Source organism: Calidris pugnax, unplaced genomic scaffold (assembly GCF_001431845.1).
Source record: "Calidris pugnax isolate Ruff unplaced genomic scaffold, ASM143184v1 scaffold24, whole genome shotgun sequence".
In the NCBI taxonomy this organism is placed as follows: domain Eukaryota; kingdom Metazoa; phylum Chordata; class Aves; order Charadriiformes; family Scolopacidae; genus Calidris; species Calidris pugnax.
The window spans coordinates 31,788,419-31,804,236 of NW_015090922.1; the positions used below are offsets into that span (position 1 = coordinate 31,788,419).

General features: G+C 35.1%; 1 protein-coding gene across 2 annotated transcripts in view; it reads right to left on the reverse strand.

Moving 5' to 3' along the window:
* PACRG (PARK2 co-regulated) overlaps window positions 1-15,818 on the reverse strand; it is a 204,023-nt gene that overhangs the window by 73,882 nt on the left and 114,323 nt on the right. Inside the window, exon 5 of one of the 2 annotated variants that reach the window (XM_014951234.1) lies at window positions 14,937-15,086. The exons of the other annotated variant lie outside the window; for it this stretch is intronic. Coding sequence (XP_014806720.1) covers window positions 14,937-15,086 — 150 coding nt within the window. The remainder of the gene's footprint in view (window positions 1-14,936; window positions 15,087-15,818) is intronic. 2 annotated transcript variants of the gene reach the window in all.

Sequence of the window (15,818 nt, forward strand, 5' to 3'; positions counted from 1 at the left end):
GTGTGCTATGGAGAGCATTGTACTTGAAACGTATCATTCTTCCTTTCTAGTATGCAATATATCATAAAAAAATAGCACTTTGAAAAAAGAGTCACCTCGATGACTTAAGGATCTGATTTTGATGCACACCTTATGCTACACTGCTGTCAATGATCCATAAAATAAAGAGGTTCTCATGTAATATCTACATTATCATCTAGAAACTTCTTGTAATTTTTGAGATCTGCTTACTGCAGGAGATGGCTATATCAACACAAGGAATTACAGATATTTGGTTTTGTTCCAGGGCTTTTGACCCCACTAGCCCCCCAAACAAAGGGAAAACAATCCACAGCCCAAAATCAACACTGGAATATCACCTTTTCTACTCCACAGCTGGCATCAACATGCTATTTTCAGAGAAAATACTGCACAGACTCCAAATAAGAAACTTTTACAATACTTTTACAAGATAAAAGACATTTCTTCCGGAAGACTAGTGTAGCAGCTGTGCATTTGTATTAATGTATGTGTAAGCATGTATACACACACATATGCATACATACAAATTATGTCCACAAAAAAGAGTTTTAGATTTTTCCTACTGTCAGACAATCACAACTAGTAGGACAGTGCTTAAACACTGTGCACATGAGTAAATGACAGAAATGTAAGGCAGGGAGCAATAAAAGCTAGTAAAAAAGCATTGAAAAACAAGAAAAAAATGTAATCTCAAAATCTGCCATGACCATTCCTCTCCAATCACTTTTTATTTATTAGACCCTGTATAGCAAAATGGCATATTGAGGACCTTCTCTGCTTATTAGTTTATCAGGACTCTAATCTTCATCTGCAATTAATCATAATCTTCATCTGTAATTAATCATGTAAAATCATATCAACAGTTTAATTTTAATGCCTGTTCTTCATTATCCACACAATAAAGTACAGATATGTAACGTGGTGGAAACAGTTTGCCAATTGACTAAACACTTAAAATCTCAAATAAGTGTTAAAAAACTGTGCACAAAAAAAATCTTTACTTAAGAATACAGTACCATTATAATTCATCTTCCACTGCTGCTGCAGCAGATTTTTATATCTCACACATTACAATTAAAAGCATTGGGAAAAAGAAAATTAACAATAATTTAAGAATACAGAAATGGAAATAATCTTTTGAGGATTTGCCTACATGTGTTTATAATTTTCTGTAGATAAATAAAAAAAAAGCATACACATTATAAAGATTCTCAAACATACATTTTTGCCCAACATAAATAACAATTTACGATTTTAATTTTGATCTGCTACATAAACATCTGCAAACAGAATAGCAAACGCATAAAGCAAAATCAACAAGTACTAAAGATGTATAAATAAGAAACTAAGTTTATTACACAACAGTAGGAAATTGTTTGTCACATTCTTTCCCCGATGACATTGCAAGCAGCACTAGATTTTAAACAATGACTCAAACAGTCATGAATTAAAAAGAAAAAAAACCCCTAAACTTAATGTATTATTCTACTGTGAAACAAAGCTGCTATTTAAATTGAACCAAAGAGGCCCTTCAGCTAAAATTTTTCAGTAAGTGAAATTCCACAATGTTTACAAAACTACAATGCTTATAGAAACAGCCAAAAGAGTGATAGTTTTTTGAGCTTTAATTAAGATTTATAAAATGTCTCAGCTTTTTTTTTTTTTTAATATATCCTCATATCTAAAGCAGGAAATCTGAATTTTATAATGCTTTTCTCTTAGAAGGAAGGAGAAAAGGTCTGCACTTAACTACAACTTCAGGAGTCAGCTGCAAGTCCTCAGGAGTGAAAGAGCATAAACACTGGTGAAAATAAACTGTATGTGTAGAAAATATCTAAGTTAAACTAAATTTATACACTTCCAGCTCACACATACTACTTTGGCATTAAAAAAAAAAATTTCTAGTTGTGCTTCTAGATGCAGGTTAGATCTATGTTAGATCTAACCAAAAAGAAAATGAAATATCATTCTTCATTGCAATCAATCTCTGTTCTATTCCTGAAACTTTTTAATAAAAAGTTTAACAAAAATCTGAAGAGAAGTGGACAAGAAATAAGACTGTTACTCTACTATTTAAAAGAATTAAAAAACCTAGACTCTAGTATTGAAAATAATTTATTTCCTGCACTGCAACTTAAAGGTCATTATTTGTCTAATGCAACAGTTTCTTTAAAAATATTTTCCATTAATGCTGCCACTTAAAATAAATTTCATACTGAGTATGGTCTTGGAATAAAATTAACACCGCTCTGGAGACTAAATTATGTTTAGCAACAATTATTGCGGGATGGATCAGTATGGATTATTGTTGATGTTCTTGTAATTTATAGTCTTTAATATTTGAAATTTGTACAATTCATACATGTTATGCAAGTGACTCTCAATTTTTACCACGTCATTTCATCACATATATACTCACCCAACTGCTAAACACTGCATCTCAATCCCAAATTTTTGACAGATTTTAAGAGCATTCCCAGTTTCTACCTGTACTTGAGACTTCCCCAACCCACAGTGGGAACTCACAAATTTGTGGAAGAGATTAATTCCAAAGGAACTCTCTTCTTGAAAGAAGCACAATGAAGTAATCCAGTGGCAAATAATATAAAAATTCCTGAAACCAGAGATTTTACCTAGAGACAGAGCTGAAACCACTGAATGACTTGCCTGCCATTTTGCAAAAATTCAAAATATTCTACTTTTGTTTATATTCAAAACACATGCAATCCTACTGTGAAAGATAATCAATTATAGCTTCATAATCAAATGATGATAATACCAGTAACTAAATGGGTTTTCTGACCAGAAAAGTATAGTAGAAAAGGTACAGTCTGTTCCTGGCCTGGTGAGGGACAGATGTTACACAGAAGTCAAATTAATGGGATTTTAAAGACTATTGTACGCTCACAATCACTTTCCAATGTGAAGATAATGTTATGTAAAAGGAAATATAATATATAATTAATATATACATAACACAATATAATTATAAAAATAAAATATAATTAATATAGACATAACTAATATAATTAGTGTCCAGGTAAATGAATTTATGGCATGGTGACTGTCATCACATCTGATAACATGGGCTTCTGCATCACTTCAGGTTCAGTTAGCACCAGATTCCGCTTTTGTTAAGATTTTGAACAGACCTTCACTTTATGAAATCCTCTGACTCCCCCAGGCAATTTGTTTTTTCGGGATCAATAACTATAATTATTAGCATTGCTTCAGTGTGAATGGGGGTATAAGAACTGGACCCATGGCCTCTAAATGCCTCCTTTACATAAACAACAGATCACATGCCATTCTAACTACACAAAATAATGAAACAAAAGGGACCTTTTTCTTGTAATGTTGGTGAACAATTTCTTTGGAAAAAACATGCTAAATTTTAATCATAAGAAAGCTAATGTGTGCAGAATCCTGTCCTTCAAAAATACACTATGTAGCTTTAATGGCACTCAAGAGCAAAACAAATATATTTCTCTCTGCAGTAATGAGAAGTACTTTTGTCAGATCAAAAGAAAAAAAAACAAAAAATATAAAAATACATTTAGAGCACAGTAGGTTAACTCACCACTCTTTTTCAAAATTAACTATTACAAAAAAGGCTTGATATAATTTTTATTGCATGATCCAGATTCTCAACTGACATACTAGTCTTTACTAGTAAAAAAAACAACCCTCAAACATATTAATGTGCAACTGTTTTATCATATGTGCTAAGGCTGAACTTCTGTACCTAATCAATGCAAAAACCTAAACAACAAATCAGTGAAGAATCTGCATATATCCCAGCCATTTAACAAACACAAATTAAAAAATTGCCATAGAGTGTGCAGACAGTTTAAAGATAGGATGATATTCGAGGACCATTTCTCGTTGAACAACTCAGACTGACAGGGAGTCTTGATTTCTTTTACCAGTCTGTTGCACAGTGGGATTTTCAAATCAATAGCAAAACAACCAGTCTACTATTTTTGTTACGGAAGCTTTGATGCCAAAATTCTGCCAAAATTTTCCACAGAAAACAATAACTTTCCAAAGCAAAACTGAACAGCAAATATTTTGTTATTGAAGTTTCACCTGTGTAAAAAGAAAATGTTGATTTGGAAATTCAGTCACCAAGGCTCATTGAAGTCACAGCTCCATGCACTTTTCATTTTGTTAACACCTTTCATGAGGCACCCACTGACTGAGCTTTGACCAGTGCAGGTCCTTGATAAGGAGTATGATGGGGCTTTAAAATCGGTGAACATACAGGCTACAGGGAGAATGAGAGCATGAAGCATCAAAATTAAACTTGAAGAGCTACAGCGGGAACTGCTGACAATTATTTTCTGGTACCAACTGATGATTTTTTTTGTTTCATTTTCAGCCCAAGCCCATAAACAGTTTGCAGTATTCTATTTTTTATTTTTTTTTTTTTATTTTAATGTAAAAAATTGATTGGTTAATAACTTCAAAAGTTTTGATAAGGTTTATCTCTACCAGATTTTAAATTCTTGGGGGGAGAACACAGATGAGCATTATGCAATTATTAAAGAGATTTTCACATCGCATACATCATTGTGGAGAGAATAAATTTTAAGCCTATTTCCAATGGCTCTCCATGTAGTCTTTCCCATGTATGTTCTAATACATACAATTTCATAAGTACTTGGCCAATAAATTGCAGCAAAGGTTGTTAAATAATGAAAAGATATTTAGATATATATTGCAGAGAGAAAATGAATACAGAAACTGTGTCAGTAAAATATACAGCATCAGCACAGAAGTGAAATACATGATGCAGTAAAAAGAAATTGGTGTTACACATTTATCCAAGGTTGTGAAAAATTGTACAAAATATTTGTGTTATGTAATAAAGAGTAAGTAAACACTTGATTAGAAACTATATAAAAAAACATATAATGAAGTGAGAAGAGCTAGAGTTGAATGTTAGCTGTGGCATTTCTTACCTTTTCTTTCCTAAATGCTTAATTTAGCTTTGAAAGAGAAAATTACAGGGAACTTAATGTGGTGAACAAGTGGAAAGTCAATATAAAGCCAGGTGTTTGGGTGTTGGGTTTTGTTTTGGTTTTGTTTTGTTTTGCTTTGTCAAAAAAAAATATAACTCCTAGCTGAAACCAATGTCTCTGGGTTAGATGCAGACACTAGTATTCAAATACTCTGATCATAAATGTCTGATCTAGTTCACCTAATTCTCAAATAAGAAAAGTCAAAAAGAGTACCTCTCTGCTAGTAAAGTCCTGTCAAAGAAGCTGAGATTTCCATGTGATAATTGCATCAGCACTGGGATGGCCAGATGATATTATAACAAGAATACATATTTTCATTGGTGTGTCTAAAAAGGAGGATGATGGATGTGCAATACAGAAAAAGGAATCAATAGTGCAAAGCTATGGGCCTCACAAAATCAACTTTGTTGCCTAGAGTGTTCTTCAAAAACTACGAAAAAAAGCAATGTCTTGAAATGAGATGAAATGATAGAATAATAACTGAAACTCCTGAAGCACTTTAATCACCTGAGTATTTCAGTGCTTTAATCACAGTGCAATATTTATGCTCCCACCAGTATCATTCCATTACATGGGGCTTTAATGTGTTTTCCTTCAGGGCAAGATAGAGATGCCACAAGGAAAATTGTCATCCAGACAAGGAGTTCCCTCCCGCCCTCAAGCTCCTCTCTCCCCATTACCTGTTTACTTGATATAAAACAGAAAGCCAGATGCAGAGCCAATTTCTGCAATTTTGGCAACTTCACACTGATTTTCAAAGAAATAGTCTTCTCAGAACAGAAATCCTAATTGAGCACACAAATTAAAAATATCTACAATAAACAAACATAATGCACTTAGAATTATTAAATGAACACGTATTTCAGATGTATACTTAAAATTAAAAAATGTGCTACCTTAATAAATGTGATAAGTCAAAACCATATGTCCCCTCAAACTTAGGCAAATTTGTTTGCAAACATATATAAAAAGAGAAGAATTATGCAGAAAACAAATATTTTCTCAGACTTATTTAACATAAACTCTGAAAGTAGTTCTAAATGAAGCATCCAACTGAAGAAATCGCTTCTCAGTGGCACTATATGCAATCCAATTATGTGAAAAACATAGAAATTAATTACCAAGAAGAAAGGAATAACTCCTAACTGACAGGACAGCAGTCAAATTTTGAACAGTCTGGATTATTCGTAAGGGACAGATCCAAAGAAAGCCTTAACATGTAGAGAGGAAATATAGGTGTCTCGGCTCTTTACAAATTGAAACAGTAGTCTCAGAAGGGTGACAACGAAGTCCATAGGGAGCTGCCTACAGCAAATCAATTGAAAATGAGAAGTGCAGGTGCACATCTGAAATTCTATTCCTCCAAAGCTTAGGGGGCTTTAATCAGAATTGCAGAATGGAAGATGCAGTTCTGATCTGCCTGTGGCAGCTGGGGAATTGTGAACCTATGGAAATGTAAACCCATCAACTGGGGGCATATGCTGAACTAGCTGCTTCTGTGGGTAGTACTTTACTAGACAAATCTATGCCAGTCTCCACCGTCCTTCATGCTGTAGCTTGGTTAGGTTCAGCAAGGAATTCAGAATTCCTCCCCAGAGAAGAAATTATCGGTGAAGCAAGAGTCCGTGCCTAGCAGTTACACAATCAGCAGTTGTGGGTTCTAGTTCCAGCTTGCATGATTGTACATACTTTTTATTTTAAAAAAAAGTAAAAAACCCCATAGAATGATAGAATAGTTAGGCTGGAAAAGAAAGATAGAGAGATCATCAAGTCCAACATAGCTGTTAATGCAGCACTGCCAAGTCCACCATTGAACCATGTCCCTAATCACAATATCTACCTGTTTTTTGAATACCTCCAGGGATGGTGACTCAACCACTTCCCTGGGCAGCCCATTCCAATGCTTGACAACCCTTTCAGTGGAGAAATGTTTCCTAATACCCGAACCTCCCATGTTGCAACTTGAGGCCATTTACAATTGTCCTATCGCTTGCTGCTTGCGAAGAGAGACTGACCCCCACCTTGATTCAATTTCCTTTCAGGTAGTTGTAGAGAGCAATAAGGGCTTTCCTGAGCCTCATTTTCTTCAGGCTAAACAAGCCCAGTTCTTTCAGCTCCTCACAAAACTTGTGCTCTAGACCCTTCACCAGCTTCATTGGGCTGCTTTGGATACGCTCCAGCACCTCAGTGTTTTTCTTGTAGTGAGGGGCCCAAAACTGAACACAGTACTCCAGGTGCAGCTTCACCAGCATGGAGTACAGGGGGACAGTCACTTCCCTAGTTCTGCTCAGCACACTGTTCCTGATCCAGGCCAGGATGCTGTTGCCATTCTTGGCCAACCCAATACCAAACAAGCCAGAAAAAAAAGCTGCAAGCAAAATAAATTAAAATGATGCCTGCTGTGTGATAATGTTAATGTTGCAGGTATGCATTAGATTTTCTCAAAGCATGCCTACAATATGGGCTTCTCAGGTAAATTAAGTAGCGCCTTGTCTCATTTGGAGACCAGATACTTACCTGCTGATATTAAGACAGTATGTAGAAAAAGCAGACCTACAGATACTATTATAATTCTGTGTAAGCCCTGTCCTGAATGTCCAACTCTTCCTAAAACATGGGATTTCCAAAGGTAATTATTTCCCATAGGAACAGAAATCCTATGAAAGTATTAAAGCAAAGCAAAATAAGAACTCTTAACTTTCAAAAATGGTGTTTCACTGACAGACATACTCATACTCCTGGAACTTTGTTGAAGTTCTGATTAACTGCCAAAAAAAGGTTGAGGCCCACAAGCCCTTTTGAGGTTATACCCGTTTTACAGCAGTTTACACTGAAGCACAGGAAGAATTTGGCATTTCTACTATTTTACTTGTCCATGAGTTTCCTATGAACTCAGAGGTCCTAACTCTCACCTCTGTGTATCATCCAATAGACAACCTTCCTTTCCTTGGGTCAACATACAGAAAGAATTAAAAACGGAAAAAGAAAATATTGAATGCAATGTACACCCTCTGACATAGGAAGCTTTTCATTTTTCTTTTATCAAGAATTCAAGATACTGAATTAATTAGGCTATTAACACATTAAAAGTAAGTGCTAAGCGTTAATAACATCAACTTAATCACTGCTGAGTCCGTTTTATTTTAGACAGACAGATGCTGTATTTTCAGCTAAGAAATTAGATAGTAATTAGAAATTACCCAGTAATTATGACTTAAGTGTGATAATTCTCCAAATGTGTTATAAAGTACCTGACAGGGTTTTGATTATACATTAGAAGTTTACTACATCATCAGCTTAAAATCACATGCTTTGTACTAAAGATACTAAAGCAACCGATACAGGTGGGTCTTCGTAACTTCTGATTTCCATATTTCAGAGTTCCAGTGGTTTTTTTGAAACTCCATATGCTAGAATGGTCACCGAAATGAGTGGGGATTGGCCAATGTGCAACAAAATATGTGAGACAATGGCTCTTAACTGTGGAGGATCGCTTTCCTGCCAGCCCATATTCAATTATTATATGAAACATTATTTTGGGAGAGTTTTGTTTTCAAGATGAGGTTTTGACAAAAAAAAAAGGTATTTTTGAAAAATACATTTTAAAAGACCATCAGCTGATCTCATAGAAGCAAATGTTTTGATTTTCTTAAAAACATTCAAATCTCCTTATTAAATAAATGTTAATAGAACTATAAATCATAAGAAGTCTGAAATAATATCATTAATTACACTTGGGAATGACAAAAATATATTTTGCTTCTCACCAGTATAATAATTTTTGTGAGTTATCCTTATATCCTTTTATCCTTATATCCTTCGAATGGTGATTTACTTGCAAAAGATGCTCTATAAACTATTTTAGAACAGGATTGACATTCTTTGTGAAAGTACTTTTGGACTTCCCAGCCGAAGGAGCAAACAGTTGAAATGTTCGGGGCAAGAGATTTTCTTTAGAGCATATTCAATCACATTAAAGTATAATTGCCGTTTCTTACTAATAACCACCAACCACTCTGAGGAGCATTGCTGCTTCTGGAATACACAAACAATTCCGAAAATACTCCAACTTCAATACAGAGAACACTTTTACCTGTAGGCACAGTCTCTTGCGTCTGCAATTAAACACTTAAGTTCTGCTTCCTTCTTTAGAGTCTGTGTAGTACTATTGTATTTTGTAAAATAAGAGTTCTCCAAAGTACATGAAGTACCTTTCAGACAAGAGAATGTTTTTTCCTAAGTGATGTAAGGCATGCAGTAGAATTCTGCTTTCTGGCTTCACGCTGTTGAATGCTATGATCAGCTACATCAGGTATTCTCAGTCATATCTCTAAAATCTTATTTGAAGGGCTGAAGATACACGTAGAGGTTCTCAGAAGTTCATGTTAAAGTTACTGATAGTGTCAAAGCATTTTCATTGCAGCCCAAAGAAACTTGGGCTTCAGCCTGCCCTGTTACCACTGTTTGCCTTACAGTGACTGAAACGAGTCATATGTGAAATTACCACACTGGAGAGGCACCTTCCGCAGCGCAGTGCCACTCCAAACTTCTCTGCCTGAGGCACGTAAATCCTAATAATATTTTGTTTTCATCTATTCTACATTATTTTATCTGCAAAGTTGCTCTTGATCACTACTGAACAACATAAATTGATGACATGAAAATATTTTTGTGTACATGAATTAGATTTAGTACAGCTGTTAAGACTGCTTGGATTTGACAGCATAAAATAGTAGCTAAACTAAATCAGTGAAATTTTCATTTACCAGTCAGATAAATTAAACAAGAGAAATTTACTGTTCATAATTGTCTAATCTTTTTAATAAACAGGTTTCTGTTTCAGACAGTATTCTGGTAAACATACACCCTAATGGCATATTCCAGGCTCTGAAGACTACCTTCTCTTTTCCTTTTATTTTTCTCATCCTTCCACTTTCATAAAAGAACAAACTTGTTCTATTTGTACTTAAATTATTTACCTCAGCTTACAGATTCATAGAAGGCAGTTTAGAAAATAAAACACCCAAAAAGAGAAAGTTTTGTGATGCAAAAAGATAATATTTCCATTTAAGTCTATACATATTTTCTTATACTATATAGTAGCACATATGCATAATAGTCCATGTGTCGGGGAGCTTGCTTAGGGAATGCTAGTCCCCACTCAGCCTGCAGAGATTAGACAAAAAGCTCCTACATCGCATAAGTATTCCCCAATCACTGGGATTAATTTATGTACCTTTCCCTTACTCTCCTGCCAGCGTTATGGCTGTAACAGTTTCAACACAAAGGTACTTCAGAGCACGCCATGGCCAGCTGCTGAGGATGGTCTCAATGTCTCCACCAATAAGAAGACACTAGTGGTAGCAACACCAGCAACAGAACTTTGCTCTTACATGTCTTAATGCTCTGCTAGAGAGCACTTGAGAACCTCAGTGGAAAGAAATGTCTACTGCAAGTCAGGGCCTTAAATTCCAGAGAGGACACAAACTGAGATACACCAAATAGGTTTTGAGCCTCTTGCTCACTACCAAGACTCTTCAGAATTTCATTGAGCTCACCCTCTCCTCTTGCTTTCAGACAGACCATTTTAGGACGCTTGGGTCTTTCTGCTGGCATTCCTAACTTAGGTTGTATTGATTTATTGTCACCTGTATCTTACAACTCAGATGGGTGAGCATATTTTAGATGTTTTCAATAATTAAACCTCTTTATTTTTCATCAATATTCTCCTGTTTTTTTACTTTACAAAAATTACCAGCAGTAGTCACCTGCACGTAAGAAATATGAATGGATAGAAAATGGCTGAATTTGCCCATATTCAACCAGTAGACTTCCTTCTCCGTTTCTGTAATTCCAGAGATCCAAATTACAGAATATATGCCCGGCAATCACTTCCCTGAACTAAGCTTATTTTGTGGCCCACAATCTCTAATGATAAAATATATTTGGCATACCTTAATTTGTTGGTTAACAGCAATTCCATTTATACTGTGTGTTTCCACAGACTGCCATAAAATTATAGAGAATTCAGAAAACAAAATCAAAAGTATTTCTTTGATACATGAAACTACAAGAAAAATGTACTTCACTAAAAAAGTATTGTGAAGTAATGACCAAAAATCTTTTAGTAAAGATTTTTATTATGGGTGCTAAAATTTTAAAATTCAATACCTAGATTATTTTCAATTCCAAAACATCAGTAGTCCTTTATCCTTTTTGCTGGTATTATACAGTTATCAAGACAACATAATCATTATGAAGACACTAATTTTTAGAGACAAGTACATTTGGGAGACTTCGCAAACCAGGAAAAGACCTATGTTTACAAAATAATGACAGGGTGATTTGGAGGAAACAGATGGAAGTAGAAAAAAGTGGAATTGTCAAGAGTACAATGGAAAAGCAAAGGAATATATAAAAAAACATGTTTACATGAATAATCAATATTCTGTATAAAATTATAAATAATGTATTAATAACTCTGCATAAAGGAACACTTGAGATTGGTTAAGAAGCAGTTCACCAGAAGGCTGTATAGGAGCAAGGAGATATCATCTTTAAGCACCAAAGACATCAGATCCCAGAAAAGAGGATTTACGTAGTTCAGAGCCTCCCTGGCTAATCCAGTAAAAATCCGCAGTGAGAATCACAGTCAGCTACACTAATTGGCTGCCTACAGGGAGACACATCAAGGCTCCCTCCTTTATTTATCATAGAATGCCCCATGAAGGCAATGGCAACTAAACACCACTGTTGCTGGCTGTGAAACTGTAGCCTCAGTGTTGGGAAACAGATGGGAATTTGGAAAGAATTGCTTAGACTTCAGTGTGACAGAACTGAGAACTCAAACTATTGTTACATTCTGAACTCAAGTAACACTGGGAACTCTGAACAATGACCTACCAATTTTGTTGGCTGAAGAACAATTCAAGAGATAAGCATGTGACAAGCTGAAGCTAAGACTACATTCTGTATGTGTTATATTAAATACCTCTTTATGATATCCTAACCTTAAAATCTTACCAATGCAAGTTTTTCACTGTTTTATTTATAAGCCTGTCTAATATTGTGAGGTGAATCATGAATCAGACAAATGAGAGTTATGTAGTATGAACAAAATTTCTGACGAACCAACTTATATTCCAGAACATTTTTAAACTCAATGCAAATTGAGTTTTTTTCTGCAAGTCTGCTGGCGACCAGTGTAGGAAGAATGTAAGGATGGATGTTTCAAATAATAGTAAATGCCCATCTAGTCGAGGAGGGTGTCTCTCAAAAGAAGATGACTAGCCAATGTGGATACAGGACAAGCATTTACGGTATTTCACCTAATACTTTCTCAGCTTCCACTATGTTGTGCTTTAGAAATGCCATGAGACAGAGGTCATAAACAAGCTTGTTTTACTTGTTTTACTAAACAAGCAATATATATTTTTTTATGACATTTTTGAGCCTCCACTGAACCTATGTAAACTTTAGGAATTACTTTCATTTGTTCTGAATTGGTCACGAGGTAACTTGACCTTAGGGTAAATTGACCTTAATGTCTTATTAATGCTTTTTTTTTTTTTAAAAAAAAAAAAAAAAAAAGGTCTATTAACTATAAGCTTCTTTAGTGTGAGAGTGTGAAAGTAGTATTCACAGACGCTAAAGTTGGGAAAGAGTTTCTTTCATCAGATAGATACTGCTATAGCAAGGTGGCAATGACTAAAACATGGCTACATCCAGCTGCCTTAATTCTGGACAAAATTCCACGGTGCCAGACTTAATCAACTGCAATCCATTCAACTACTGCAAGCTGTATCACAATTCCTCCTTTCTCAAGCTATACATAAAAGAAGGAAGAAGAGTGTACACTCCCCCATCTTTCACCTGTATGAACAAGCAGTGGACAAAATAGGCTGGATCAGTCTCTACACCTTCCTGGTGGGAAGCAAAGACCTGCACCTCAGTTGCCTATGAAGCATATGGGAGATAGAAAGGAGAAGGAAGGGAGCATATATGGGAGCATATATCTTCTGTCAATCACTGGTGAAGGAGGAAAGAAGTAGAAGCTTTTTGAGGCAGGAGGAGACAAAGGAAGAATCTTTCCCTTTCAGCCATGTGCAAGTACTGAATAAATTGAACAGTTCATATGGTAGGCTTTGCAGATAGTATCCATTTCATTCCTGCTAATACTGAACTTTCAAAACCTTTAGCCCTGAAAAAAAGGAATGTTTTAATAAAACCAATTAATTTTGAACTCTTACTTTTCATTTCTTTTTGGTTTTGGTTCTTTATTACCAAATATCAAGATTTAGTGTAGTTTGATATAGGCAGAAATTCACATAGGACAGATGTCATGCAAATATGTTGAAAATATGTTGTATTTTGCTCAGAATACAATCAGAACTTAGGATATATTTAGAATGTGTTTAATGCCTTGTTAAGCTGTGTACCTGGTTACACATGAACTTTCCCTATTATTCATCTGAAATCACTGCAGAAAAGCCTAGTCAAGAGAATTTATGGGCTACTTCAAGCTGAAATTTGGAAAAAAGCATGCATTGTATATTCATTAATCAATGAGAGTCCTTCTTTTTACAGTCGTGTTTTGTGCCAGACGCTGAAATTGGATCTGTTAAGGGGGAATCTTTTAATTCATAAGGAGCCCTGCTGAAATTACTTAAGTTCAACCTACAGATTTTATTCATAACCTTTCATCCCACAACTTCTAGAAGGCAACAGTGGTCATCTGAACAGCATTGCATTTGTGGAATTCCATATGTTACCACACATTTGCCACTAAGTAAAACAGAGTCACAGACATATATGTATTTAAAGGGATCTAAAATCTAAATCTCATTTGAGTCTCTGAGTCATTCTTTGGACAGGCATTTTTCAAACTAAGGTAAATCTTAAACTAACTAAAGAGTGAGTATAAGATAATACATTCTGTAATAATGCAAACAGAAAGTATAAAAGGAAGCAGTCCTGTAAATACCTATTAAAATTCCATTAATTTAATGAAAAATCCCTTTTGCAAGATTGTGAGGACTTAACTTCTTTTGGTATATATGGCTGCTTGTCAATAACAGAAAGTCAGTAGCTTGGTATATAATTGAACAGATAGGTACTGATAGATTCACTACAGACAAATATTTTAAAGATTAGTTTGGCAAGAGCAAGATACATCATGTTGATTTCAGCTGGTGACTGTGGTTTAAATACATTCACAGTATATGGTACTCACAGTACTCACAGTACCAGCTATTAAAGACTGAGACTGGCAATACAGGTTTGTACTACAAAGAAAACAACATACTCAACTGTAGATGCAAATTAATTCTACATTTCTCTATAATAAAACCTGGTAAGTGAGCAGTAATAACTTCAAGCTTTACTGTTTTGCTAGACATTATGTAACTTGAATTTCTTCTACAACAAGGAGTTCTCTTGACCCTCAAATTAATTAGTTTGATTGTTACTTTTATTATTATTCTTTCCTAACCCTGATGGTAGCAGTGAATTGCTTGTGAAGAGTACAGAATGGAATTAAAAGGCTGGACTGAACTAATGTGTTGGAGGGAGGAAAAAACCTTTGCAAATTATTAATGTATTCAAAAGACTGTTACAAAACTTTACAATTTAATTATTGGAAGATTATAGAACTGCTTCAGTGCTTTTGTACTGCGTTAAATAAACTGTACGTGCAAGGAGTAATAAATGAAATTGTTAATTTCAGTGCATCCCCAGGGAATAGTAAGAGGGGGAGTTTACATTATTTAGAGCTCCAAGTGGATTTGAGTTTATACACAGTAATAAATCTTAACTACGTTGTTAATTAATCCTGCCTTAAGCCCCTTTTTACCTTAGGGGTCGAAGGACACAGTGTCTGTTAGGGTAACTCACCATTCATATTCTTAAAGATGTTTAGGACCGGGAGGATTTGCCGATAATAGGGCACCAAGGCCTCCCCCACCATGTCAGCTGACACCACCAGGTGCTGGAGGACTTTCAGCGTGACGCACATGACCTGTCGGTTACGAAGGCTCAGTGCATCTGTGATGTAGAAAGAACAACAGGCAGAAAGCAGAATTAATTTCTAAAATGTAGAGGGAGGGGAAGGAGTCCTCTAATGGACAAATTTAATTAAACTGTACTCTGCTGGGGATTGTAAGTGGGCCTTTATTAGCCCAGCTTTGAAAGATTCCAAAGATGGATTGCAGTCCTGATGTTATAAAACACTGCCTTGTCTGATTGTTATTTGTTCCCACAATTTGTGCTGACTCTTCAGTAACCCAAAGAATGCAGCTCATTATTCCCTCATGCCGCCTGTGTAATACTGGCGTGGTCCAAACACATAAAAAATAAATGTTCAGTAAGTACCATCTGGGGCCAATGGAACCGTACAACTGCAAGACAACCTGCAAAGGTTGACAACAGATACATTCTAGTGCAACAATTAGTGTTTGTATGTTTGTACTTATTTATTTCACGATCATTTTATTCATTCAGCTAACAATTCCTACTATTCTGAGAATCAGTACAATGAAGCAAATGTTTATAGGAAAAAAAAAAACCACACAAAAAAACCTTGTAGGCTTTTTGTAAAAGACAAACATTCTAGAGAAAAAAAAAAGATTTTGCCTTGCCTACTTAGATTTTTCTCTTTGCTTTCAGCGTCATGCTTCTAATCTTATGACACTAAGACACTTCATGAATACCTTTTGTTTCTCTTCTTCTTTTAATTCTACTAAAAGCAAGTATTTTGCATTCTTTTTTTGTAATTGA